The sequence below is a fragment of the Vombatus ursinus genome, unplaced genomic scaffold, assembly GCF_900497805.2.
Source record: "Vombatus ursinus unplaced genomic scaffold, bare-nosed wombat genome assembly UNPS02012758.1, whole genome shotgun sequence".
NCBI classification, from domain to species: domain Eukaryota; kingdom Metazoa; phylum Chordata; class Mammalia; order Diprotodontia; family Vombatidae; genus Vombatus; species Vombatus ursinus.
In genome coordinates, this window is record NW_020952536.1 from 1116587 (window position 1) to 1131533 (window position 14947).

The 14947-nt window shown below is 47.2% G+C and overlaps 1 protein-coding gene across 1 annotated transcript in view; it reads right to left on the reverse strand.

Moving 5' to 3' along the window:
- Positions 1-14947, reverse strand: part of GRIK5 (glutamate ionotropic receptor kainate type subunit 5) — a 28396-nt gene that overhangs the window by 7361 nt on the left and 6088 nt on the right. Inside the window, exons 8-18 of the mRNA XM_027858214.1 lie at positions 13697-13849; positions 12504-12608; positions 12177-12284; positions 11471-11674; positions 10538-10651; positions 10212-10321; positions 9238-9411; positions 8288-8453; positions 4349-4574; positions 1740-1868; positions 1512-1633 (exon numbers count right to left, since the gene is read on the reverse strand). Of these exons, the coding sequence (XP_027714015.1) occupies positions 1512-1633; positions 1740-1868; positions 4349-4574; positions 8288-8453; positions 9238-9411; positions 10212-10321; positions 10538-10651; positions 11471-11674; positions 12177-12284; positions 12504-12608; positions 13697-13849 (1611 nt within the window). The remainder of the gene's footprint in view (positions 1-1511; positions 1634-1739; positions 1869-4348; positions 4575-8287; positions 8454-9237; positions 9412-10211; positions 10322-10537; positions 10652-11470; positions 11675-12176; positions 12285-12503; positions 12609-13696; positions 13850-14947) is intronic.

Genomic DNA, 14947 nt, shown 5'->3' on the forward strand with positions numbered 1-14947 from the left:
TCTCTCTCTCTCTCTCTCTCTCTCTCTCTCTCTCTCTCTCTCTCTCTGTGTGTGTGTGTGTTTGTTTCTTCTTTCTCGTGGTTTCACCCATTGGTTCTAATTCTTTTTTTTTATGCTTCTAATTTTTCTTTACAACATGACTAATGTGAATATAGGTTCAATATGAATGTATATGTAGAGCCTGTATCAAACTGCATGCCCTCTTGCGGTGGGGGGGAGGAAAGAAATGGGGAGAAAATTTGGAACTCAAAATCTTATGGAAGAGAATGTTGAAAACTAAAACTAAATAAATAAAAATCAAAACAAAAAAATGGAAATTGCAAAGAGGAAAATGTAACCTTGATGTAACACACACACACACACACACACACACACACACACTAATAACTATAGATATTCACAAATAGAATAGGCTTCCTCAAGATATGCTGAGTTCTTCTTCCATGGAGCTCTTCAGTCAGAGAATGGACGACCACTTGCCAGGGATATTAAAATGGAAATTCTGGGGCAGCTAAGTGGTACAGTGGATAGAGCAACGGCCCTGGAGTCAGGAGGAACTGAGTTCAAATCTTGCCTCAGACACATGAGACTCACTAGCTGTGTGACCCTGGGCGAGTCACTTAACCCCACTGCCTCGCCAACAAAAAAAAATGGAAATTCCTCTCTGGTAGAGTTTGGGCTAGTCAGCCAATAAGGGCACTTCTAACTCTCAAATTCCATGACTGTATGAATGAGGTGACTTTCCCAACCTTTCAAAGGTACTGAATGCCAGAGCTGGAATTTGAACTCAGATTCTCTGAAAGGATGATGTTCCCCACTACGTCACAGGTGGGCTGTGATGGGCTTTGTCATCACATCTGAGTTGCTGTAGGGGAAGGTTCCTGGTCTCTATGACTCAACAATTCTGTGCCTCATAAGCTTGGCTTTTTTCAGCTCCTTTCTCTTAATCATTAGTAAAGGCCTCCTGAAAATCTCAGCCTGTGTCTTGAGGGAGTCCTCATCTCTGAAGATCAGGGAATATCTAGTATGAGAGTTTAGAGAAGATAGAAGCCCAAGTGACTCCAGACCCGTCTGGTCTACTTCGTACATGGGGATCAGATTCCTTCCATTCTCTTTGTCTCCTCACTTTAACTCTGCCTCTTCTCTTTCTCTTTCACCCTCTCCTTTTCATGTTTTAAGATTCTCTTTACTCCTTTCCTCTCTGCTCCACTCACCACCTTGGTCTTTCCTCTTTGCTCACTCACCTCTTCTCACTACCCCACCTGCAGCCTCCTCACTCCCCCTCAGTCTCTCTTCTCTGCTGATCCCCATTCTCTTTCTTCTTTCCCCGCCTTTCTACTCTCACTTCTCCATTTCTTCTTTCTTTCCTGTCCTCTGCTAGATCTCTTCTCTCTCTCCCTTTTCATTTTATTCATTCTCTCTCCACTCCCATGTCTTATTTCTCTGCTGTTGCCCTCCTTGTCTCCCCACATACCCTGCCCCCCCATCCTCTTGGCGACTTGCGCTCTCACCTCCTCGGACTCTGCTGACCTCCTCGTGGACCACACAAACTCCATGACAGCGACAAAGACAGCGATGATGAGGCCACAGATGAGCACCACAAATATTCCACCAATGTTCTCCATTCCCAGCCCTGGAAGGAAATAGAGAAGGGGCCAGGGAGACATCGAGAGTTCAAGAGAAGGGCAGGGCATAGGGTGGGGTGCACTTATTTCAGGGGGCTGGGGAGGGTCACTGACCTTTGGCCCGATGGTCCTCTTCCTTGGGACACCGGCCCCCCTCCCACCACTTTCGCTTTAGGATCTCCAACCGGTTGTTCTCTTGCAGCTGCAAGATAGCCAATGTGATCTCGTCCCGGAATGGGGAGCCTTGAAAGGGAAAGAGAAGGTGTTTAGGGCCCTTCAGTCTTCACAAATCTCCGGGGGCGCTTTCCTCTGATCCCTAATCTTCCCACTTTCAATTTCCTCTCCAGCTCCTTCCGTCTCTTAACCCCCATCTCTCTAGATTCTTCTGATGCCTAGTATATCCGTTCCTCTCTTGACTTGTATTTCTTACTCTTTCCATTCTGTCCCTTTCCTTTTCTTTCCCCCTATGTCTGTAACTCTCCCATCTTCCATAGTCCCAATCCTCTAATCTTCCATAGCTCCCTCCCATTCTATCTTCCTCTATTCCCCATTCCTTCAGTTTCTTCTCTTACCCCATCTCTCCAACCCCAATCCTCCCTGTATCCTTCATCCTTCTATTTCTCATGCCCATTCAAACTGTGTATCTACATCTCCAGTCTAGTTGCTATAATCTCCACCTCCATATCCTCTATACCTCCATCTTCCATCTCCACATTCCCTAACTTCCCATCTCCATCTAGATTCTTCCACTTTTCAATTCAACAAACATTTATTAATTACCTACAACATGCAAGGTTCTGTATTAGGCTGCCTTATCCATGGACATCACACTAGCTACACTGCATAGAGACACCGGCTTTACGTGTACATCTGGCACAACCCCTTGAGAAGCAGCATGTATACCTCTCCACTTATGAATTCTATGTGTGTCTACTCTTCCTACTGGTGTTGCATTTATTTGTGGTACCCAAGGTTTATGGGGCAGTTATTTTGTGCTACTGCTTTTGCTACATCAAATTAATAAATGTCTGTGCTTTGAGCTGATTGTGTCCCAGATGAATAAAGTAAAGGTAAACATAGTGGTGGAGACTTGTGGACTGTACGTTCAGATACATGGAACCACAGAGTACCTGCACTAACCTGGACTAGTCAACCCTCCCCACCCAGGAGCCAACGGAAGAGGGTGAGTCAGAAACTGAGGCAGACTAGAATGGGACTGCAGTGTTTCACAGGAAGTTACACGAGCTACAAAAGGGAGAGTTCATACTGTCCTCAAACATTATCACGCTATCACGTGGTCCTTGAATGGGTCACATGTGATGAATATTCCAGTACTCGTTTGGCTCCCTTGACACAGAATTTCAAATTTGGAGGAAACCATACTCTCCTCCCCCAAACCTGCTAGGACCACTGAGAAAGGCCCCACCCCCTCTTGCAGTAGCCCATTCCACTTCTAGATGCCTCTAATTGGTAGGAAGCTCTCTCCTGAATCAAGACTACATTTTCCTCTCTGCAACATCCATTCACTGCTACTGGCTCTCCCCTCTGGAACCGAAGAGAACAGGATCATAGATTTAGAATCAGAAGGGACCTTAGAGGTCATCTAGGCCAACACCCTCACTTTACAAATGAGGAGACTGAGGTCCCCAAAAGATAAATTACTTGCTCAATGTATCTCATATGGCAGAGTGAGGATTTGAGCCCAGGTACCCCAACCCCAAACACAGTTCTCATTCCATTATACCCCACTGTCCTTCTCCTTAAGAGTTTCTGCAATGCTTAAAGATCGCTCTCCTTCTCTGCGCCACCTCTCAATCCTATTGTTACTTCTGTCAGCCCTACGCCTCCATTCCTCATGCTCCCTCCATCCACATACATCCAGCTCCCATGTCTGTCTTGTAATCTCTATCCACAACCTTCATTCATCCTCCATCACCCTTTCCCACCCTCCCTCATCTCCCCATATTCATATCTGCCCTGTCAATTTAATTCAGTTCAACATTTTAAATCACCGACTATGAATAAGACACTGTGTTAGGAGCTGAGAATAGAAAGATAAAATGAAAGTCAGTTCCTTTTCCCAAAGACTTTATATTGCATTTACTTCCTCTCAATCTCCACGTTCCCATTCCTTAATCCCCCAGCTCCCAATCCTATATCTCTCTATTCCATGCTCTCCCATCTTCATATCACCCTGTATCTCCTATCACCACATTACCCATCTTCTCTCAGTAACTAATGGCTCTGGACCTGTGTTCAAATTCACCTTGGATGATTACCAACTGTGTTACCTTAGGCAAGTCACTTGACCTCCCTGGACTCAGTTTCCTCATATGTAAAATGAAGGGGCTGGATTAAATAGCCTTTAAATCCTAAACCTATGATCCATTCCCCCGTCTCCTCCTCATCTCCATATCCTCCTGTAACTTCTATAATCTAACTTCTCCACCTCTATAACCCCCATGGTTGCCATCCTCCTATTCCCTTTCTCAAAATCTCCATGTATCCCCCATTTTTCCATCTTCTATCTCCATTCCCAATATTCCTCTTCAACCTACCTGCCATCTGCCAGTGCCCAATCTCCACATTTTCCTGTTTCTCCCACCTCTTCATCTCCCACCTCATCATCCCCTTATGTTCCTTCTCCCCCACCCCGTACCCCTACTTAATGCCCACATTCCTGGGTGGGTCTCCATGCTAAGGCCCATCGGGCCATGGCGCACCCAGTGGCATGCCGATGCCATAGCCCTTGGTATCGAGGAGGCCCCCAATCTGGGTGAGGTTGCAATTGAGGCGCCTGTGATACTCATTCATGGTAGACTCCAACAAGAAGGCATAGCGGGAGTTGAGGACTCGGGCGATGCCTTCCTCTGTGCTCTTCACAAACACACTGGGCTGCTTGGACTGCATGTAGTTCCACATCCGCTGGTAAGTCTGGTACCGAGAGTTCTGGTGGACGTGGGAAGATAGGGGGAAGGAACAGCACGTTCATGCCATGGTCCTCCGTCATCTCTGTACCCATGACCCTCCTCTGCTTCCCCAAGTCCTGCTTAATCTCCACCCCACCCCTTCTCAACCAGGAACCTTCTTGATTAAACCATTCTCCTACATCACCTTTAATGTCCGTGCACTTGTTTATATGTTGATAACTTTATTTCAATACAATCGGTTTCTTTTTAATCCTAATGTATTTTATTTTATATGTTAAAAAACACAAGTTGGAGGAGCCACACTACCCAATCCTACCCCTAGAGTTCCAGTGTTGCTGATTCCAGCCCAACACCTGGTAAGCTGCCAGAACCCTACAGCCTCCAACTGCCGGCACTGGAAGCCCCAGCACACAAAGCCTAGGCTCCCAACAAAAGAAGCTTGGGTCAGTGCCCTCTGCTCCCCAGCAGGAGAGCTCAATCTCTTTAAAGGTCAGGAAAGAAGCAAACACCATGAGCGAAAAGAAACATACTATAGATTCTTATTATGGGAAGAGTGAAGATCAAGGCAGATATTCTGAAGGGGACAACATTGTCAACAAACCCACATCTGGAACCTCAAAAAGGAATATGAACTGGTCTCACGTCCAAAAAGCCTTCTTAGAAGAGTTCAAGAAGGATTTTAAAAATCAAATGAGAGAGGTAGAAGAAAAAATGGGAAAAGAAATGAGAGGTATGCAAGAGAGAGTCAATAGCTTGGAAAAGGAAGGACAAAAATTAACTGTAGAAAACAAGTCCTTAAAAAATACAATTGGCCAACTGGACAAAAGTACACTGAGGAAAACAAGTCCCTAAAAAATACAATTGGCCAGATGGGGAAGGAGGTACAAAATCTAACAGAAGAAAACAATTTGTTAAAAACTAAAACTGGGCAAATGGAAGCTAATGAGAGAGCAAGAATCAGTCAAACAGAAACAAAAGAATGAAAAAAAAATAGACGAAAACATAAAATATCTCATTGGTAAAACAACTGACCTGGAAAATCGATCCAGGAGAGACAATTTTAAAATTATTGGTCTACCTGAAAATCACAATGAAAAAAAGAGCCTGGACAGTATCTTTCAGGAAATTATACAGGAAAACTGCCCTGAGGTCCTAGAACCAGAGGGTAAAATAGACATAGAAAGAATGCACCGATCACCTCCTGAAAGAGATCCCAAATTGAAAATGCCAAGGAATATAGTAGCCAAATTCCAAAATTACCAGGCCAAAGAGAAAATACTGCAAGCAGCCAGAAAGAAACAACTTAAATATCTTGGAACCACAGTCAGGATTACACAGGACCTTGCAGCTTCTACATTAAAAGACTGTGGGGTGTGGAATATGATAATCCGTAAGGCAAAAGAGCTTGGATTATAACCAAGGATCAATTACCCACAGAAAATGAGTATGATCTTTCAGGGGAGGAGATGGATATTCAACGAAATAGGGGACTTCCAAACCTTCCTGATAAAAAGACCAGAGCTCAACAGAAAATTTGATTTTCAAATACAAGACTCAAGAGAGACATAAAAAGGTAAATGGGACAGAAAGAAACAACAGGTTATTAATAAGGGCAAACTGTTTACATCCCTACAAGAGAAGATGACACTTGTAACTCTTGAGAACCGTATTTAACATGGTATTACACCATGTTAAAGGGGTATACATAAAGGGGGTGGGTATAAACTGACTTTGATGTAATGACAAAAAAAAACTAATCAAGTGGGTTAAACAGATCCAAGTAAGTGGGTTAATCTGATCTAACTAAGAAACTGTACTGAGAGAAAAGGAAAGGAGGAGACAGGCAAGGGTAAATTACATTTTAGGAAAAAGCTCAAAAACCTATTACAGCAGAGGGAAAGAAGGGAGGGAGACGAGCATTGTTTGAACCTTACTCTCATCAGATTTGGCTCAAGAAGAGAATAACATAATCAGTTAGATATAGATATCCAACTTGCCCTATAGGCAGCAGAAGGGAAAAGGGGAAGAAAAGGGAGGGGGCTAATAGAAGGGAGGGGGGACTAAGGGAGGTGGTGGTCAAAAGCAAAACACTAGTGAGGAGGAGAAAGGAGACAAGAGAAAGAAAAGCATAAACAGGGGTGGGGGAAGGATGGAGAGAAAGACAGAGATAGTAATCATAACTGTGAATGTGATATATGAATGTAATGGAATACTATTGTGCTATAAGAAATGATGAACAGGCAGACTTCAGAAAAACCTGGAAAGACTTGTATGGTCTGATGCTGAGTGAAGTGAGCAGAACCAAGAGAACATTGTACACAGTAACAGCCATGTTGTACAATGACTAATATTGATAAACTTAACCTTTCCCAGCAATACAAGGATCTAAGACATCTCCAAAGGCCTCATGATGGAAAATGCTATCTACATCCAAAGAAAGAACTCTGGAGTTTGAATGCAGATTGAAGCACACTATTTGCTACTTTTTTTTCTTCTGTTGTGTTTTGTTTTCTCTTTCTGGTGGTTGCTCCTATTGGTTCTAATTCTTACTTACATCACAAATGTGAAAATATGTTTAATAGGAATGTATACATAGAGCCTGTATCAGATTGTGTGCTGTCTTGGGGAGGGAGGTGGAGAAAATTTAAAACTCAAAAGCTTATGGAAGTGATTGTTGATAAATCAAAATCAATTAATTAAAAAAGAAAAAAACACAAGTTGGGGAGAAAAAAAAAAAGGTCTGTAGGCTTCATCAAACTGACTGCCAAAAGGGCCCGGACTCACAAAAAAAGTAAGAACCTCTGCCTTACTTAGTAGCCCTTTGGCAATTTGGGGCTCCATTCTTTCTCATAATAACATACTCCTCCCAAGGACAAGGTCATGTATCCCCCTTACAAGGGCTGTGCTACCTTTCCCTACTTAGACTGAGGGATTTTTGAGAGCTATGATTTCCCTCTCATCCTTGGGGTTTCTGGAGGGCAAGACCCCATTCCCCACCTAAGACACCTGAAGCCTGAGCTATGCTCGCCTTCCTCAGATCATGGCCGCCTTGAGAGGGGCCTTCTTTCTCAGGATGGGGGTGGCTCTCCCTGACAGTAGGGCCATGGTTCATTTCTTTGGCCCCCCGATGGCCCACTGGAGGTTTTCAATACCTGAGTCCCACTCCCTGCCCCATTTTGTCTCCCATCCTTGACTTGCACTAGGTCAATCGTTGGCCAGGTGGAGAGGAGCTAACCTTGCCCCAGACTCTCCAGCCATCCTCTAAGAGCTGTTCTTGGTGCTGAACCTGATCATCCCACCCAGCAGGATGGATCCAGTTCCTCTGCTCAGCCTAACGATGTTCCTTTCCGGGAGGGACAGGGACTGAAGGAAACACTGAGGAAGGGGACTGGGAAAAATGAGAGACGGGAACAAGAGGGACATTTCTGGAGGTAAACCTCTGAGGAAGGAAGACTAGGAAATACCGAGAGAACCAAGGAAGACATTGAGGGAGGCCACTGGTGGATTGCCAAGGGAAAGGACTAGGAGGCCCTGAAGGAGGGATTTGATAGATCGCTAGATGGGGCGTGGGCCTAGAAACAACAAGGGAGAGGACTGAGGAGACATGGAGAGAAGGGAGTGTGAGACGTTGAGGAAAGAGACTGGGGGGAGTGGAAAATGAAGGAGGACCGAGGAGAGACAGGCGAGAGAGTGATGGGGACACATGGAGGGGCTGCTAAATCGTAAAAGTACCTGGAAAAACGTCATGGTGGAGCCCGCGTGGATGGTCCCGTACTCAATATTGGTCTGGTCGGCCAAGTCGTCAGCCGACTCCACGGGCACCTCCATTCGCTGTACGGTGAGAAAGGCCGCCAGGTTGGCCGTGTAGGAGGAGATGATGATGAGGGTGAAGGCCCACCTGGTGGGAGGGGGCAGTGACTCGCCCAAGTCCCCCTGTCCTGGAAGCATCAAAGCCCAGGCTCCTGGACTCTTCAGTCCCCTATTTGCTCCCCAATCCCCTGCACCCTGAAGCTTCAGGACTCATCCGTAACTCATCCCAGGGACATCTTCACCCCAACAGGGGTTTTCTAGAGATGTTCCTAATGTGGAAAGAGCCATGGGTTCTGATCCATCTGACTTCCAGCTGGTTACATCTTCTGTGCATTTCAGTTCCTTCAACAGCTGATTGGATTAGATAAACTCTAAGGTCCCATCCAGCTCGGAAATCCTGTATTCTGTGTTCTAAGGTCCCTCAAAGTTCTGACATTCCCCATTCTAAGTACCCTATTCTAAGGTCCCTTCCAACTCTAACATTCTATGTTCAGAGGTCCTTCTTATCTCTGACACTCTCTATTCTATGTTCTAAGGTCCTTCTCTGATCGGACATTATCTGTTCTGAGGTCCCTCCCAGTCCTAACATTTTGTTTTTTCTAGATCCCTCTACAATATACAGGAACAGGCTATCAAGAAAGTTGCATTCTGACCCCAGAGCTGTCCCTAATATGCTGTGGGTGACTGGGTAATTTATTCCCCCTCTTTGAGGTGAATAAATAGATTTTCCCAAATCTACAAAATGAAGATGCAGTCAATGGTCATCTCTAAGTGCCTTTTAAACTGCCCAGATACCCCAGGATCCTTCCACCCCCCCAGCTCACCCCACTCCCCTGGCCCACTCCATCACCCATTGTGATTAGTGCCCTCACCAGACCCCGCTGACACATCGTGTAGAAAGTGCCCGGGGCATGATCTCGGAGCCCTGCTGCATGAAGCCCCCGACGGGGAACCACAAGCTGTTGCCCAGGGTATACTGATTCTCCACCACATGGGGACGTGCTCGGAGGCATGGGTGAGGGTTATACCACTCATAAGGGCTCAGCCTGCAGGAACATGGAGAGATGGGCCATGGCAGAGACAAGGACTGGCAGGCAGACATACAGGCAGAATAACAGATGGAAAGATAAGCAGGCAGGGGAGGAGGCGGAGCCCTGGAGGTGGCAGAGAGGGTGATGGTGCTTCATGACCCAAGAAGAGGAAAGAAACAAGGAGGGTGAGAGACAGGAGAAGAATGACATGGATCAATAAAAAAGAGATGAGAACAGGGACAGACAAGAGAAGGGCAGTGACAAAAACAGCAAAAGACTGAAAAGGAAGGAGATAGGAGGAGAGAGGGGCAGGGCAGGCTTAGGAAGAAGGGCAGAGACTTGGGGTATGTAGATGGGGAAGAGGGAGGCACTGATCAGGGTAGGAACAGAGAAGAGGAAAATAAAAAGAAAGATGACAGAGATAGATTGACAAGAGAAATATAGGAAAAGAACAGGAAGGAACAAAGAGGTGGGGAGCAGGAACTGACAGAAAGAGACAAGGAAAAATCAGATCAAGGAAGAAACAGGGGGAAAGAGAAGAAGAGACAGACAAAGAGAAAAGACAGAGTCAGAGGCAGAAGAAACCAGGTCAGGGCAGAGGTAGAGAGGGAGGGACTGGGAGGCACTGAGAGAGACCAGGGTGCAGGTAGAGGAATTGTATGGGGGGGTAGAGGGGGGGAAAGAGGTAGGTAGTGCTTGCTGAGATGAGAAGGGACCAGGGCAGGGACAGAGATGGAGAGAGCCTGTGGCCAGGACAAGAGACAGAAAGGGAGGCCCAGGCAGACAGACATACAGAAACAGGATCCAGGCCTCACCTGGCTGCCAGAAAAAGGACACAGCTAACAGCCAGGTAAGCCAAGAGCATGAAGAGCCACACAGCAGGTGAGAAGGGATCGAGGAAGGAGAAGTAGCCAGGCTTTCGACCCTGGGGCAGGGGGGAGAAAGCCAGGTGTCAGTGATCCCTGTGCGTACTCCCTCAAGGATACAGGTGACTTCACCCCGCCAAGCACACACCCTCTGGAATGCCCAGCTCCCAAACCCCCTACCTTCCATTCCCCCGGGAACTCAACCATCCCAACCCCCAAGTCGGCACCTCCTCAGGAACCCAGACACTTGGTGACCGGGCCCCAGGGACCCCTACCATGTGCACTCTGTAGAGGATGCTGATCCCGAGAGTCATGAAGGGTTTAGAGAAGTCTATGACCTTCTCCCGCTCAGCTGTGATTGTGAAGGCAGCCACTGCCAGGTCTGCCTTCTGCTGGGGATGTGGGGATGACAGACAGACAGACAGAGACAGAAAGTGGAGGGAGGAGAGAGAGAGAGAGAGAGAGACAGAGAGACAGAGAGACAGAGAGAGAAATTCAGAGAGAGATGAAGAAACAGAAATACAGAAATACGTAGAGACACGGAGATAGAGACACAGATATGGAGATAGGGAAAGTTTGGAATGGATGTGGGGGAGGGAGATAGATACGATGTGAGACCAAGAAAAATAACCCAGGATTCAGATGTTCGTTGGGGGAGGGGACGAAGAGGAGGAGCAGCTGATTAGGAGTCCAGGAGGATATTCCCACATAAGTTCGGGCTCCCCTCCTGCCTGAATTCTTAGCCCAGCCTCCCCTAAAATCTTTGGTCTCGCCTCCCATCTCCCCTGCCCAGACTCTGGATTCTCCTGCCTACAGCTTGCCTCAGATCAATGCTCTCCTCATTCAGGGACTTTCCGGGGCTTCTGGAGTCCCTTAATATCCACTTCCCTCATCCTAGCATTCAAGGCCTCTGAGGTCACTCTCTACCCTTCTGTCAGGCTTATCATCCCGCCTAGAACACCCTCCCCACTCTTATCTGTAGCCTCATCACGTCATTTTCTCCTCTAAAAATGAGAAGATTGGACGGAATGATCATCAAGGTGCCCCCCAGCTCTGACATTCCCAGACCCAACATTCTCTGTTCTAAGGTCCCTTCCACCTTCAACATTCTTTTCCTCATTCTCTGTCCCTCTCTCTCTGGGCTCTGCCTCACTCAGTGGTCCTCCTTCCCTCCCTCCTTGGGCCCAAGAGCTCCTGCTGCCCCATACCCGGTTGATGAGTTCCCCAACCATTCCAGTCCAGGAGCCATTGGGTTCCGGTGCCCCATACAGCCCATCTTCTACTAGCCGAAGTCGGAATCGAAAACGGAGCAACTCGGCCAGCTCTCGAAGCATGTCCACACAGAAGCCCTCAAACCGCTCATTTCCTGACAGAGACTGGAAGTTGGGCCTTCGCATGACGTATGGATTCTCCTGGGGAAGAGGGAGGCGAAAGGGAGAAGAATGGTCAGAGTTCAAGGCTCCAGGATCCAGAATTAGATAAAAGTGTGGAAGATCCGAAATGGAGAACCCACAATTATCAATCAAGAACTTGGAATCAGGGGTCAAGGAACTGGGATCAAGGTTCAGAGATCAATGACCCAAGAAAGAGTAAGGATTCATAATAGGTTATCAGACACCAAAGATTAGAGGTCACGGATTAGAGATTACCCAATTAGAGACACTCAGAAAAATAAATAGGAAAGGCCACAGAGAAGTAATAGGAAAGAGCCTCAAAGTCTGGGTTGTGTCTCCCAAGGGCAGGACCTTTCTCCACAGGGCAACTGGCTGGAGACACCAAGGAATCCTGCGGTTTTATAGACATGAGTGCCCCATGGTCCTTGGGGAGCAGTCTTATCTAGAAATCTAAAGTTCGCTCTCTCCCAAATTCTGCTTCTCTCCAGTCAAAGTCCCCTCCCTTTCCTCTGCCTCTTACCAAGATGGTGGTGACCACAAGGGTCTTGTTGGCTAAGGTCTGGGACAGGTTGATGTCCAGGGTGGTGGCATTCATAGCCAGAGTCCGATTGGAGTACCACACCCCGATCTGGAAGGAGGAGACAGGTTCAAGCCTGACTTTGTGGAGGCAGAGGTGTCCAACCCCCCCCCCCATATCCCACCCCCAGTCCTAAATCTTCAGGGATCCAGGCATCTGGGTCCCAAGTCCATGGCTGCTTCAGTTTTAGCTCCTCCCTTCCCAGAAATTCCATTATCCATCCCCTCCAACCCTGCCAACTCTGGAAGCTCAGTGGTCAGCCCCACTCACCTCCCGATGGCCCTCTCGGGACTTCTCGAGGATCCTCAGGGTGTAGTTGGTTCGTTGACCTTTGCTGTTGAACTCAACTCGCCCAGTCAGCCCATCATACTCTACCTAGCCAGGGAGGGGAGGTCGGGGAGGGGACAGGTACGGAGGGCAGAACAGAGGAGGGCAGGAGAGATAGAGACAAATGGAGACAGAAAGACAGAAATATACCCAGAAGAAGAGTCAGAGGAACAGAAACCAGAGGGGGAGAGAGAGATGCCCAGAGGCAGAAAGAGAAATAGAGGGAGAGAAAGGGAGGGAACAGTTCAGAGAAAGAGTAAGAGACCAACGGAAAGGTGGGGACGAGAACAATGTCAAGAGGCAAACAGAGCGGAAAAGAGGTGGAGAGGATAACCCAGAAGAAGAGACAGAAACAGAGGCATATAAAGACCAAAACAGAGAGAGAGATGGAAGGTGGGAGAAGTAGAGAGATGCCCAGAGGAAGAAACAGGAACACCCAGAAGAGAGATGGGTGAAGAGGAAAGCAGACAGAGACAAATGGACAGAGGAACAGGATAGGAAAGTCCAAGCAGGAAAAAAAAATGAGAGGGACAGAGAGATTGATAGAGAAACAGAGAGACACCCAGAGAGAAGGCAAGAGATGGAGAAGAAACAGAAGCCCAGAAAGATACGTAGAAAGGTGAAGACAGAGATCAACATAGAAACGGAGAGAGAAACAGTGAAAACAATAGAGATAGAAAGGTGCAGGCAGTTAGACACAGAGAGACAGACAGATCAAGACAGTAAGGTAGAAATGACAGAGATACTCCATCTCCACCTCTCACCCATAGAGGTACAGAGGGAGGAGGAAACATAGAGACAATCATATGGATGCCCACAGAACAGAAATGTCCAGAAGAAAGTGACAGTGTCAAAGACAGGCACAGGCCAAGAGGGAGAAGAGTCCCTCATGGACAAAGTTAGACATACGATGGAGAAAAACAGAAAGAGGTCTCCAAAGTGAGATACAGAGACACAGAGATGGAAGAGAAATACCCCCACATACACACAGAGAGACAGAAAGGAAGTACCCAGAAAGCCCAAGACACAAGGGTTGAGGCCAGGAAAGAGAGGGGAGCAGGAATGGGCACACAGTAGACTTCCCCACCTCTCAGCCCCAGCCCAGTCTCATCCTGGTCCCCAGCCTGCCAGCTCACCATTCGAAGGTAGTTCATGAGGCTGGTCCCATGGGGCCAGATGTTGGAGGAGGTGCAGGCCAGGGGTTTCACGCCAATCTCCTGGCTTCGATTCAGCTCTCTCACAGCACTCACAACCACATGCACAGCATCAAACATCAGGGCTGCAGACAACTGGAGTGGGGAGGGAGAAAAAGGAGCAGGGGAGCTCAGCAAGGGCAAAGCCCTGCTGGGGCCTGAAGGCTTCAGGGCCTCTCCCTTCCTTCTTCTCTTTTCCTCCTTCCCTCCCTCTATCTCTTCTTCCCTCTTTTCATCACTCCCCCCTCCCTCTGCCTCCCTCCTTTCTCTCTCTTCATCTTTCTGTCTTTCCTTATCTCATCCCTTCCACCTCTGCATCTTCCTGCCTCCATCACTCCATATCCTTCCCCTCCCATTCCTTTTTGCCTGTCTGCCCCTATCCCTGCATTCTCCCATCCCTCAATCCCTCTCTTCCCCATCTCTGTCTCTCCTGATATCTCTCCATCTCTGTGTCTCCAGGCCTCTATTTATCTTCATGGCCCTCTTTCTCCATCCCTTGCTTCATATCCTGGTCTCCTCTCTGCCTCCATCTTTTTCAAATTAAAATTTATTTTTGTTTAATTAACAAGCATTTATTTTCTCTCCTTCTCACATACCCTCCCCACTAGAAAAAGGAAAGGACAGGAAACACCTTGTAATAAATATTCTGTCTCTATATTTCTGTCTTTGTCTTCCCAGGTCTTTCGGACCAGCTGTTCCATGGACTGAAGGAGAGGGTAGGGTTATTTCTGCATTTCTTGGAGTGTGTCTGCATATATACATTCGGATGCATGCATTTCATGAGGCTGGGTTCTTTCTATATTTGGGTGTATCTGTGTATACCTCAGGAATTGTGTGTGTGTGTGTGTGTGAGAGAGAGAGAGAGAGAGAGAGAGAGAGAGAGAGAGAGAGAGAGAGAGAGAGAGAGAGAGAGAACAGACAGACAGAGAGACAGACGAGAGACACACAGAGGAGACAAAGATAGCCAGAGACAGAGAGACAGAGAAAGAGACAGAAACAGAAAGACAGAGAAAGACATAAAGACAAAAGGAGACAGAAAGAAAGGAGGGAGAGACAGAGAAACTGCAATAGACAGAAAAAGGTTGGGGATGAATGCACCTGAATGTTTCTGCAGTTGTCTTGGTTATGCTTGTCTGTGTATCAGGGGGTGTGTGTGTGTGTGTGTGTGTGTGTGTGTGTGTGTGTGTGTGTGTG